Raw genomic sequence first — 13,970 nt, 5'->3', positions numbered from 1 at the left:
AACCTGAACCTGGACCTAACTTTCCATCATATTCTGGACAATGCTCTCCATCCGTAGAACGCTGTTACTCTAGAACCTTCTTCCACCCCTTTATGTGTATCTCTAAAGTAGGCTTTCCTGTATTCAGTGGGGGAAACTTCCACTACCCCAACTGATGCATTCTTAACATGCTAAAGTCCTTTTGGTTCTCAGAATCCTAGGAGTGTTTCTCCTCCTAGGTGAGAGCTGAGGCAATGTGTACAGCTGAATTCTTCACAGTGCAATTTGGGAAGAAATTAGTTCTCTCTTGTCAAAATGACATATCTACCTGAGATCTTGATTGTAAAATTTGCTCCCTCTTACAACAAAGCAAACCCTGAGGTGCCCAGCCAGTAGGCATCAAAGACCATTAGGCCAAGAGATCTTGTCAGGCTCCTAGGAGTCCTAGGTGATAACAGGCCCAAGGTCAACAGACCCTATTAGCAACGGTGAAGATACAGACGGCTACTCTACGATTCTGGGCCTCAGTTCTCCCAGGACCAGGGAGGGCTGGTTAGATGTTCCTAGTCTTCCTAGGCTATGGTCATACAGCTGTAACCCTTAGGACTCAGCCTTGATCATTAAAACAGCATATATACTTCTCCATCATTTATTCCACATTTTCAAAGTTGGCAGTGCACACACTGTGCCTGTACACACAGTGCACATACTGCCAAGTCTACTAGATTTTGTACTCCATGAGGGGAGGCCCAGGACCTCTCACTTCTGTACCTGGAGGACCTAGCAGCTGATCACAGCACATAACAGGCAGTTGTTGAACTCTGTTGTAACAACTCAAAGTGCAAGCCACATCACAGATGCTGTAGTTTGGATGTAATGTGTCTTCGAAAGGTCCGTATGCAAAGCCTTGTTCCCCAGGGTTATGGTCCTGGGATGCACTATGGTCCTTTAAGAGGCCTTATGCTGGCCCTTAAAGGATATTGAATATTCTTTCTTGACTTCTTATGTGTCCCGCCCCATTCTGTCTCTGTCTCTTCTCTCTGTCAAGTTTGACATGGGACTCCTTGTGACTACAAACAGATCCACATGATGTCACCATACCAAATGCCAAACCAGTGAGGACACCCAATAAAAATAAGTAAAACTTTGTTTTTTGTTTTTTTTTTTCCCCCCCGGAGCTCGGGACCAAACCTAAGGCCTTGCGCTTCCTAGGCAAGCGCTCTACTACTGAGCTAAATCCCCAACCCCTTTTTTTTTTTTTTTTTTTTTTTTTTTTTTAAGATTTATCTATTTTTATGTAAGTACACTGTAGCTATCTTCAGACACACCAGAAGAGGCATCAGATCTCATTACCGATGGTTGTGAGCCACCATGTGGTTGCTGGGATTTCAACTCAGGACCTCTGCAAGAGCAGTCAGTGCTCTTAACCACTGAACCGTCTCTCCAGCCCAACTTTGTTCTTTCTAAAGTTAATTGCTCTGGGTATTTCATCATAGTGCTTCAAAGCTGACTGCAAGTTACTGTCAAAATGAAGGCTAGAGATTGCCACAGCGTGACTTAGACTTACAGTCAGAGTTGGAGGTTGAACAGGCAAATATTTGTGGCACAGGCTCAGTTGGCCAGCAAAAGGACAGAGCTGAGTAGTCTCTAAGAAGTGATCTGTTTTGAAACAGATCCCCCAGTGCACTTTATTCTTAAAGCAAACTAATTCATAGGTCTACATTTGACGTTGACTTTTAAGTTTTATCCTTGTCCTGGGATAAAAGACCTAAAACAAAATAACAACAACAACAAATGACCTTTGAAAGACATTACCTATGTCTTCCTGACAAATAAAAGAAAATGTTAGGGAACCTCATGCTGGCCCAGATTTTGGGATAACTCTGGTGAGTCCCCATCACTCTCATCTCTGGTGAGGAAATGAGCCGTCTGGAGGGATAAAGGAGCTATCGGGCTGCACATACCTGTCTGTCGGCTCCTGAGGAGCCAAAGGTCTGGCGGATGCCGCTCTGCAGGATGTTGGAGATGCCCTCCATGCTGAAACGCTAAGGAAGAAATACACTCAGGATGGGCACAGGCTTCCTGCCCCAATGTCACCACCCCAGGGACTTCTGTGTCCTTGCTCAAATGCTCATCAGCTGTCACACTGCCCTCGGTAATTGGCAGATGGGCAGAGAAGCCAAAATTCAAGCAAGAATGGGTAGCAGTCTTAGAGACTCATTTGGGTAAGTCCCTCAAGGTTATAAGACCCTTTCGTCATCCCCAGACTTCCTCATTTTATCCTGTATCCTGCAAAGAGAAAAATTAGACAGGACAGCTCGATTCTGGGGAACTAAGATGCAAAGATCTTAATAAAATAGTGTAGGTTCCAGAAGTGGTCTGGTGCGGGAAAACTTTTCTTCAAGAGGCACGTGGCCCAGGCCTAATTCAATAGATCTGTACTAGAGTTAGGCAAGGGTGAACTGAAAAAGTCGATTAGATAATACTATGGACTTCATTCTATCAAGAACCTATAAGCCATCTGGTCACCTTTTAGCCATTCACATAGTCCAGCAATATCCTACACCTGCCCCAAAGAGACCAGACCAGACAAACCCACACCAATGGTAGAGATACAGACTCCGGTTTAATTTTTTCAAGGACCAGCCTGGAGAATACAGGTCATATCTAATTATTTTTTAACCTTTCTTCAATATGTCCTCCGTTCAGACCAGAGGCCTTCTGGGAAATCAGGGAGAAAAGCAGTATTCCCTCCCTTCCTGACCCACTGCCTGTCACAGGTTCTGCGACTGTAACTGTTTAGGGGTCCACTGTAGGGGGTAGGTATCAGGACATGAGATGGTTAGGGCTCAAGGTTGGCTGAGCCTAGACTTCTGGTTGCTCACATACCTTGAGAGGCATCTGGTTCCCCTTCTCTATCCGATTGCTCTGCAGGCTTAACCCCTTCTCTTTCCGCCTCTTCTTCATCAGTTCCCGCTGCTCCTTCTGCTTATTCTGAACCTCAATGAGCACCGTGATGAAAGAGTTCTTCACTTCCTTCTCAAACTCCAGCTCATCTCTGCGGGCCAGCTGGTGGACCAGCTCCTCCGAGAAGTCACGGATGGCACCCTCCACCTGGTCCAGCAACTCTGTCAGCTCAGACCCAGACATGTGTCTCAGCCCTAGAGAGGAAGGTGCATTTCATAGTGATACCTACAGACAGGCACGGACCTGCTGGAGATGGGACCATTCTTAGAGAGAGCCCCTTCCTAGTCTATGAAAGACTGCCACAATTAGGGGAAAGGCCAGGAGAAGAGCAGCATTATATCACATACAGAAGAGAAAATCCAACTCAGAAAGCAGAGGGGAAAGGAGTGTCCAAAAGGAAGAACAAGCACTCAGTGTCCAATGAAGGAAGGTGCGTGCCTAGCTTTGACACCTTGTTCTATCTGTCCCCTGTAGTACTCACATAGAAGAGGTTAGTGGAGGAGAATACTGATACAAGAGGTAGTGTTTTCTCTCGAGAAGTCACGGAGACAGAGCTCACACCAGAATGAACATGGCATGAAGGTGTATGGTCCTATCCCTCAGTCCACACTCCACACCATGGGAGTCCCAGGGAAGACTAGGAAAGGCATTGAAGAATGAAGCCTTGTCCACCAGCAGGTTACTTCCCGAGACAAATAAAGGGAACCGGAGTTTATAGACATGGGTTCCTTTAACGTTTTGTCTCTTAGGGCTGTGTGGTGTATAATAGATTTAGATCATCATCAATTAATTATTTCAAAAGGGGTAGGAGAGTCAGGCATGGTAGCACATGCCTTTAATGCTAGTACTTGGGTGGCAGAGGCAAGTTAAGCTCTGCGGGTTCAAAGATATTGTGGTTTATATTAGAGAATTTCAGAACAGCCACATCTACATAGTAAGTATTGCCTTCGAAGGGAAGGAAGGAAGGAAGGAAGGAAGGAAGAAAAAAGGAAGCAATAGAGAACATTTTTTTAAAGCATGTATGCATGTTTTACCTACATGTATGTCTGTGTACCTTGTACTTGTATGTAAATGGTACCCATAGAGGCCAGAAGAGGGCATCAGATCCCTTGGAACTGGAGTTATAAATGGTAACCATAAGTAGCCATGTGGGTGCTGGGAATTGAAATTATGTCCTTTGCAAGATCAGCCAGTGCTCTTAAATGTTGAGTCATCTTTCCAACTCTCACTATTTTTTTTCTGACACAAGGTCTCAATATGTAGCCAAGGATAGCCTTTGGCTCTCTCTTCTCCTACCCCTGACTCCTGAATGCTGGTAGGTAAGTGCTACCACATCTAGTGAGCAGAAGGGACTGTAAATCTTCTTGACACGTGTCTGAGAATGCAGTCAGTGGCAGAGCATTTTCTTAGCATGGAATAAGCCCTGGATGTTACCCCTAGCAACACAGACACACAGACACACAGACACACAGACACACAGACACACACACACACACACAGACACACAGACACACACACACACACACACACACACACACACACGAGAGAGAGAGAGAGAGAGAGAGAGAGAGAGAGAGAGATCCCACTAGGAAGAAATGACTTTGTGTTAGAAGCCAGTCACCTGGATATATTCACTACATTGTATACAATGTTTCAAATGACCCAGTATCCCATAAACACATAAATTTGCCACATGCCAATTAAGCATATTAACAAGTACATGGAATGGATTTAGGGAGCACCTTCGATGTCTCCTCTGTGCTCACTCTCCCTCCGCCTTTCTGCTTAGCCTGGGTATCTGATGACTCAGTTGGCTCTTCCTGCTTTGTTTTGCTCTTTGAGGCTGTCCTCCTCCTTCTGGTTTTTGCCATTTCACTTTGCTCTGCTGAGTGCTTCTATGTTTGGGCCCTTTGTGTGCCTGAGAATGGCCTGACTGGGCGGGTGGTGAATACAGCTGGGCAGCCAAACCCACTCCATCATCCCTTTGGCTTCTTGTGGTGGCACAGCCTTGCCTGCCTCATCTCCTCAGAGCCAGGCAGCTCTGCTTTCAGGCGCTGTGCTTGACTTTGTCTCAGTTTTTGCCACCTCCACATGAAATTTGGACCGAGGCACCCTGACAAGCACACCTTCTGCTTCAGCCCCACTATCCACCCTACGTCACAGTAGCATCTCTGCAAGAGCAGGCTTCCTCCCGCAGTGCAGCATGCACATAAGCATCCCTGAGACACCTGCTGATTTTTTATTACATTTTCATTTCACGCTTCGTCCAGCCCATCCTTTGTGTAGTCATTACTATAAATCTGTGTTAGAGAGGTAACATGAGACAGGCATTAAAAGACTGGACTCTGGAGTTAATTTCCCTGGTTTCAAGTGCAATCTGCACTGTCCTGATAATGTATAGGAAAAGTGCAAATTGGAAAGGAGACATCTTCACTCTCCACACTGAAAGAAAAAGGAAGAGTGCTGAGGGTGTAGCTCAGTGTTAGAGTGTATGCTACCATGACAGTACACAGTAGCATGAGGCCCTGTGTTTAATTCCCAGTCCTAAATACACACACACACACACACACACACACACACACACACACACACACACACACATACGCATGCACGCACGAGCATGTAGAGGGGAGAGAGAGACAGACAGACAGAGACAGAGACAGAGACAGAGAGAGAGAGAGAGAGAGAGGGAGAGAGAGAGAGAGAGAGAGAGAGAGAGACAGAGAGAGAGAGAGAGAGAGACAGAGAGACAGAGAGAGAATTTTCCTCTTCTTCATATCCCTTTTCTCTTAGAGTTTCTGTTTGTACTTTTCAAAAATATATTTAATTTTTAATGGCTAAATAAGCCCACTCCCATCTCCACAGTTCAGGAAGGATTTCTTCAGGGATCTGAGAGCCATTGCTTCGAAATGTAATCATAAAGGGAGATAAGACCTAATCTCCCACTGTTCTTGAAGCACAAAGGCCTAACTCAGCCACCTGACTCCAAATTGCAAAACCTACTTACGGTAATGGGTTCATCTGCTTAGTTATAACAAGAGTACAATTTCCCTCAGTCCTTTGCTGTCCTTTAGAGAACTGCCTGTGATATGTAGCCTGTTCTCATTTAATGCTTACTCGGTAATAAAAATGCCCCGCACCCATACTTTTGTGGAAAGGATTTTCTGAATGGCAAGGAGATTGCGTTATTAACTCTATCTCTCCAACTGTGGCCTTGGATAAGTCACTTAACCTCCAGAACACAGCTCAGTCTGGGGGGCATGGTGTGAAGTTGGTTTGAGGGTAGTACATAGAGAACACTAAGACTGATAGCTCTTATTCTCTCTCTCTCTCTCTCTCTCTCTCTCTCTCTCTCTCTCTCTCTCTCACACACACACATGTACACACATACACACATGTACAACACACACACACGTGTACACACACACACACACACACACACACACACACAGAGGATACTGGATCCTGTACCCATGATACTATGTTATCATGAATGCAAGGCAAATGCTCTGTCACTGAGTACAGCCCCTGTCCTACCAAATATGGACATATATATCTCCCCATTGGTTTGATGGTAGCACCACTGATTGAATTTGGGCAATGGCTCAGTCCTTTAGTCTTCTTTGGTTAGCTTTAGCACTTAAATTTTATTCTACCTTTTTTTTTTAACCTGAAAAAATGCTGACTTTTCTTCAGATGCCAAATTAGGAAGGTATTGCCTTTCTCCTGGATTGGCAAACCTCTGTTTTAGGGTGGAGATCAAGTTCTGATAGCCATATGCAAACAGTATTTGGGCAGGGCACAGTCATGGTGGCACAATCTTTTATAATCTCAGGCAGGCAGATCTCTGTGAGGTGAAGGCCAGCCTGGTCTACACAGTGAGTTCCAGACTGGTCAGGGCTTCACAGTGAGACCATCTAAATCAAACAAACAAAAAACAAAACACAACAAAATAAACCCAGTACCTGAAACTAAGGAATCATTTGGTCCTCAGTGAACCTGGCCCAGGGGCCCTCACCTTCATAGGACCAGTTGTTGTTGAAGGTCTGCGTCAGGGCCTGCATCTCTTGTAGCAAGACTGAATCTGCCTGAGATGAGATTTCTCCTCCATCCTCCTCTTCCAGCACCTCCTCTTCCTCCTCAGGATCTGGGGAGTTCTGCATCATTTCTTCGATCTCCTCAATCACCTAAAGATAAAGCACAAACTCTGTTCCTTCCTGGAGGGGTGTTCCAGTTCATTCGAGCAGCCAGCGGCATTCCTAGTTCATTCTCTGTCTTCATAAATATTGGATAATAATAAAAATAGACCCACTTGAAGGCTTGCATATAGTCTGCCTTTAATGTAAAGCATTTTCGTGTAAACCTCTTCCAAGTGCTCCATTTAGTTGAATGCATTATTGGAAGTCAGCTGCTCTTTCAGGAAATGAAGAAGGGCTGCCTGGAAGTAAACATTCGCTTCGGTTTGCTAAGCATTTTGTTTCTAAGTGGGAAAATACTTTATCTGCCCAACTACAACACAAAACCCAGTCCATTAATTGTCACACTGCTTGTAACAGAGCAGGGAAGGGGAGGAGGGAGAGGAACACACACATTCCCAGAACAACCCCAAATGGGGAGGAAAACAGATGTTTCTCCAGAAGTCACCTGAACAGCCACGGAAGCTTCCCAGTAAAAAGTGAAAGTAAAGGTCAGGAAACGATAAGAGGCCAGCCAAGGTCTGCACAGCAAAAGTAGGTAAGAACCCCAGCTCTGAACTCCACTGTCAGTGGGGCTCAGCTCCCTACAAACGAGTTCAGGGTCAAGGCAGATGCTACCAAAAGAATGGATGAATGACTGTGGGCGTTCGCTGTGTGAGCATACAGAGAGTAAGCCAGGCTCTCCCGAGGAAGTGGGTCTCGATGAGTCTGGTGACCACAGCACACTCAGCTAGGCCAGCCTCTCCACAGTGCTGTGAGGGACGCAACCTGAGAAGCCAGTAGACTGATCTGGAGACAGGTTTCTTCTTGATGGGCTGGACTGAAAGGAACAGAGCTCACCTACGGGTTTCTTCTTTTGAAACAATCTGTTTTTATACACAAACGTTTTTCAAACTGAACTGAAAATTTAGGACGCGCCTAGTCTTCGAAGGGTATTTTGTAAAACGTGACCAAGTAACACGGCTGCTCTTAAAGGTTTTATGGCTGAGAGCAGTTTTCATTTGTGCCCATGATGGCTACTATTGCTAGTCAGTTTAATAGCCTCTAAAGTCATCTGGGAGACAAATGTCTGAGCACGTCTGTGAGGCGATTCTGATTAGGTTAATTAAGGTGGTAAGACCCACCTTAACTATGGGCAGCCCATTCTGGGAGTGCTGGGAGTCCTGAAGGGGCAGACATGAGAAAATGAAACTGGGCGTGGGGGCATACACCTTTAATCCCTATGCTCGGGAGGCAGAGACAGGTGAATTTCTAAGTTCAAGGCTAACTTGTTCTAAAAGTTTTAGGCCAACCAGGGCTCTACAATAAGACCCGGTCTTGAGAATAAAATGAAATAAAATAAAAAATAAGAAAGAGAAAGTGAAGCTGAGCACTGGCATTCACCTCTCTGCTTCCTGCCTGTCCTGTCACGTGACCAGCTACCTCAGGCTCCTGCTGCTGTGACTGCACCTTCAAAGTAGGATTGTAGTAAACCCTTCCTCCCTTAAGTCGGCTTTTGCTAAGTATTTAATCACATTAATGGAAAAAGTAACTAGTGAGACTTGATCGTCAAGATACAATCCCTCGGGTTGGGGATTTAGCTCAGCGGTAGAGCGCTTGCCTAGGGGCGCAAAGGCCCTGGGTTCGATCCCCAGCTCAAAAAAAAAAAAAAAAAAAAAAAATACAATCCTCCTTCAAGTCGCAATCAAAACTGCTAGTCATGAGATGGTAGGGAGGTGACAGGAGAGGTGGTCCCTCAGTTAGGAGCACTTGCTGTTCTTCTGGAGCACTTGGATCCAGTTCCCACCTGTTAGCTCACAACCACTGGTAGCTACACTTCCAGGGGATCTAACACCTCTTCTAGCCTCTCCCGGTGCCATGCATCAACAGAGACCCTCACATACAGACATAAAGTAAAAATAAGTATATTATTTTAAAAAGACTCTCAGCCTTGCTGGGTGTGTCGAGCGCAAGGTCTATATAAAGAGTTTCAGGCCAGCCAAAGCAAAGCAAAACAAACAAAAACCAAAAACACTCTCAGCCCCCGTTCTTTTATTTGGTTTGTTTTGCCTTTGTTTTGCTGTTTGGGAGACTGGATCTCGTGCGACAAGGCTGGCGAGGAACTTCTGACCTTCTACGCTTCCCAAGCACTGGATTTACAAGCATGGGTACCTATTCTCGACATGATTTCCTTCAGTCTCCTTTACTTATATTAAGTCCTACTTTAAGAAAAGAAAGAAATTGAAAAGACTGAAGCCTACTTTTAACCATAAGCACAGGTTCCAGTGGAGCCTTTTCAGAGCAGCTCGTGAAAGCCTGTGTGGAGGCCAGCTCCAATAAGCACTAACAGATATTTGTTGACTGAGAAGTGCTAAGGAGACTCAATGCTGCAGCCTAAGTGAGAAATCACTAAGGCTACGACTTAATGAATCGGTCTCCAAGGTGAAGCATGGCATCCTTCCCCCCCCCCCCCCAAAGACAAAAGTGTTTCTGAGACTCCTTTTGGAAGGCTAACAATTTTCGGGGTTCTATAAAATGCAATAAAAAAAACATCACACAATCGCCAAACTATCACTGCTTCTTAAACAACAACAACAACAAAAAGGAGTATTTTAAGATTAACACACACACACACACACACACACACACACACACACACATGCACACACCCCTTAAGTGCCCAAGCTCCATGTAGAAAAAAAATCTATGGAGAGCTGAGCCCAGTGTCACATGCCTTTAACTCCAGTACTTGGAAGGGAAGGTAAGGGAGATCTGAAGGGATAAGGGAGTTTGAAGCCAGCCTGGTCTAAAGAGCAACTCCAAGGGTAGTCAGGGCAACCAGAGAAGCCCTGTTTTGAAAAATAAAATATTTTTTTATTCAAATTTAAAAAAGAAACAAATCTACCCAGGATTAACAGGAAACAAAGCCAGGAAACTCTAAACACAGCTCTGGCTCTCATCACCAACTGCTACAATCAACCCACGCATTAGGGATTGAGTTCACATCTACTGTAAGCATAAAGAAAAATTTTAACCTCTTATCAAAGATACTGAACTCATCAACAAGGCACTTTGAGACTGCACATCTTTCTTCTGACCTGGAGGCCCTCATCAACCTTTCCTCTAGAAGAATAAAAGGTTCCCGGACCCTGGGAGGGATGTCACTCATACCTGGTCAGCTGTGAGGAGAGGCTCCTCATTGATACCAGAGTCGTTTTCACTCTTCTCAATGAACTCATCTTCTTCTTCCTTCTCGTGGATCTGTAGGAGAAGTGGGAAGTGACATTCTACCCATCAGCAGGACTAGATTAGATAACACTGACTGCCGGGCCATGTTAGCCTCCCACTGTCTAAAGAGGGATGTGGAGAGGAGTGGAGTTTCACCCTGTTCCAAATCTGCCCCCCATGGCCAGAAGAAGACAATGGGGTGGGAGCGGGCAGCATGATTCTGACTTGGGATCAGCAGTGTTCTTCAGCTCACAGGTAGGTTCTCCTTGGATGACCCAGAAACCTTCCCACAGTAAATGGCACTACAGCCATTCACTCATGTAGCAGATACAGCTACTCATGTAGCAGATACAATTCCTTTACATATACTCTATGTAGGTACACTGCTGCTGTCTTCAGACACACCAGAAGACGACATCAGATCTCATTACAGATAATTGTGAGCCACCATGTGGTTACTGGGAATAGAACTCAGGACCTCCAGAAGAGTAGTCAGTGCCCTTAACCACTGAGCCATCTCTCCAGCCCCAGATACAATTCCTTAAGTAGTGTCCATTGAGCAGGGAGAAGGGTGTCCATATTTTATCACAGAGGGCACTTTAAGGAGTCAATGGTTTCAGTTCACATAGTCACAGCTTTTAGATTATGGTAATGGGTACTGGAGAGATAACTCAGTGGGTAAGAGCACTGACTGTTCTTCCAGAGGACTCGGGTTCAATTCCCAGCACCCACATGTCAGCTTACAAATGTCTGTTGTTACTACATGATCTGACACCTTCACAGACATATATGCAGGGAAAACACCAAATACACACAAAATAAAATAAGTAAAAATTTTAAAATTCTTTTAAAAAAGTAAAAGAATGTGACAAAATGCCATCCTACCACTGGAATCCAGTTATAGTTTCATAGTGGATACAGAATGCAAGGGATCAACAAGGGATATAGCACATGGGCTAAAGGACAAACTGAACCAAGGATGGTGACTTAGGAGGTAGCCCCAGGGTGATCAGGAATTTAAGATCACCCTTCTACTATCCTATCCCTTTCTAGCAACTTCAAGTCCAGCCTGGGTTATAAGATCTACTATGTCAAAACAAAGTGACAAGAGAAAAAGCCAGATGCAGAAGGGGATTGCCTGTAATCCCAGCTCCGCAGGGGCGGCGACAAGGGTGGGGCGGGGACAGGGGTGAGACGGGGTCGGGGTGGGGGCGGAGGTGGATGCAGAGGCGGGGAAAGTAGCAGCAGATCCAAGGCTAGCCTGGATCTTACAGTGAGACCTCATCAAGAAAAGAAAGGAAGGAGAAAAAGAAGGGAGGGGTAGAGGAAAGGAAAGAAGTTGGAAGGAAGGAGAGAAAGGAAGGAAAGAAAAGATAGAAAGAGGGCAAACTAAAGCCCATGAAAGCACTGAAGGGGAAACTCTGTTTTGCTCATTTGTCCTGCGCCCCCTAAATTCTATAACCCTAAGTAAGAGCCTAGATGTTCACAACCACCGAGACTCCAGAAGTTATCTAAGTCCAACAAGATATTTGCAACAATTCTGGCTTCTCTGGCCGTTTTGCAAATTAGTGATGATTAAGAGTCTCTGTGCACATCTGGAACGTGTTCAATGGCCTAACTACTTAAAAAAAGTTCCTTCCAGAAATCCAGTTGAAAACCATGCAGGGGCTGCCAGAGAATCCTCCAGAGTCCTCCAGAGAATCACCTCCTGTGCACAACCCAGTTTTTCTTGATTCTAAGAGCTAACCTGCTGATGGCTCTGTCCCCCAGGCAGTTCTTCCTATTCTAACAGGAGACACTCGGTTGAGATTCCAGCTGTCATATAGTGTGGCCTCAGAATTTCCTTTGGCAGGTAACCCTTAACTGTGGACATCACCTCCTATCCCTGCCTAAAACCAGGACATTGTCATTATTTTCAAAATAAGTTAATGATGGTGATACAGATGATGAAGAAGTGTCTCTTGAATGCCATCTGCTCTCAGCCTGGAGAAAGGGCATGGCAAGGAGGTGAGGGGGCCACCAGAGGAGCTGGTTGGCAGATGGCAGCATCTATTTCTGCGGTGGAATCCATATGCTTGTATCTCTGCCAAGTCTACCACCTGTGGTAGCTGCTTGTTTCCACGGCTCCCCCACCAGGCAGAACAAAACTCCTGGGGCCACACTCTGTTCACAGCTCTAGAACTTCCCAAGGGCCAGGCAGTCCTGGGGTAGAAGTGTGGCTCTTATTGGGAAATGGAAGGTTTTCTTTTCTGTTGGAATTACTTTTATAATTATATCTGATAGCAATGTTTGCCTGTAATTCAAATTCGGATATGACAAATTCAGATTGATCCTCGATGCTGAAAAACAACAGCAAAAGGCCAGGTGTAGTGGTACCTGCCTGTAATCCCAGATGAGGACTGCGGAGATCAGGAGTTCAAAGTCACTCTCCTACCATTTCTATCGACACCAGGAGTTCAAGGCTTGAGCCACAGGAGACCAAAACCAAACACAGGAAAAGCGAGTGCTTACATTTTCTGAAACATGGTCACTTTCTGTGCTCTTACATCCCTAATTTAGCATTGCACCTTTGACCCAGGTCATCTCCCCCCTCAAGTTTCTCCCATGGGGGGGGGTAGATTATGGGAAAGGGAGGCTCCCAGTGGTTATTCAACAGTTAATGGACCCCCGTTGTGGACTCAAGCACAAAACAGCCTAAATTGAAAGCGTTGTGTTGTCACTGTTGTGGGTACTATAAACATTCCTTTTCTTGGCTCTCAGAAATCCACCACGGGGTGGGGGTGGAGGGAATAAAACAGAGGGCTCAACACACACAGTACACCCCACCAGAGCCCTGGCTCCTCTCTTGTGGAGCTGCTATCTCTGCTCAATCTCTCAGCTTTCACCACATCCACCCAGACTGCTCAGAGCTTCCTCTTCTCTGACTTTTGCTCTCTCGGTCCCACCTCACCCCGACCTTGTTCCATCAAGCCTGTGTTGTTTTCTCAATCCTCCAGAGTTTGCCTGACAGCTTCTGTCACTTCTGAACAAACCCTTTCCCTTCACATTGGCTGTCTACAGACTCCAGACTTCCCCGCCTCCCCCCCCCCAACCAAGGTAGAATTTTGAGCAAAAAGTTTAACTGAAAAAAATTTTGAAAAAAATGACAGCATTGAATCCAACAGCATCTGGACACTCTTATTTCTATCGTGTGACACAGATATCAAAGTCACTTCCTTGGTTACTAGTGTGGTGATGACAAAGGTACCTGCTCAAAATGATCCACAGGCTTGTTACGTGGTGTCTGTTTCTTTGTGGACTAAACCTGACAATTATTTCCACGCTGTCAAAGCCAATGAGGCTCTTAGAAGGAAAAAACTATCCACCAAGGACCTTCTTCCTAGACTTAAGAAGACATTAAGTTCCAGAGTGGGAACTGACCACAGCAGGTTTTTCCTCCTCTTGCTTTGAGGAAAAGGTATGTGCCAGGGCTACTCCCAGGCAACATAACGCTAGAAAGTAACACAGAGCCTCTAACACTTCAACCTTGGTGTGCAGCGGTCTATGGATGGTTTCCGAGACTACTGAGTCCTTGTCTCTAATTCCACATTTTGGAAGTAGAGCCAGGTAGATTGTGAGTTC

At 45.5% G+C, this 13,970-nt stretch overlaps 1 protein-coding gene across 2 annotated transcripts in view; it reads right to left on the bottom strand.

The window, feature by feature from the left end:
- Fez1 (fasciculation and elongation protein zeta 1) overlaps positions 1-13,970 on the bottom strand; it is a 44,139-nt gene that overhangs the window by 8,305 nt on the left and 21,864 nt on the right. For both annotated transcript variants that reach the window (XM_032909425.1, XM_032909426.1), the window contains exons 4-7: positions 10,293-10,382; positions 6,965-7,133; positions 2,869-3,140; positions 1,944-2,024 (exon numbers count right to left, since the gene is read on the bottom strand). In XM_032909425.1, coding sequence (XP_032765316.1) covers positions 1,944-2,024; positions 2,869-3,140; positions 6,965-7,133; positions 10,293-10,382 — 612 coding nt within the window. The remainder of the gene's footprint in view (positions 1-1,943; positions 2,025-2,868; positions 3,141-6,964; positions 7,134-10,292; positions 10,383-13,970) is intronic.

Source organism: Rattus rattus, chromosome 8 (assembly GCF_011064425.1).
Source record: "Rattus rattus isolate New Zealand chromosome 8, Rrattus_CSIRO_v1, whole genome shotgun sequence".
Classification (NCBI taxonomy): Eukaryota; Metazoa; Chordata; class Mammalia; order Rodentia; family Muridae; genus Rattus; species Rattus rattus.
This window is presented reverse-complemented; position numbering and strand designations above follow the sequence as displayed.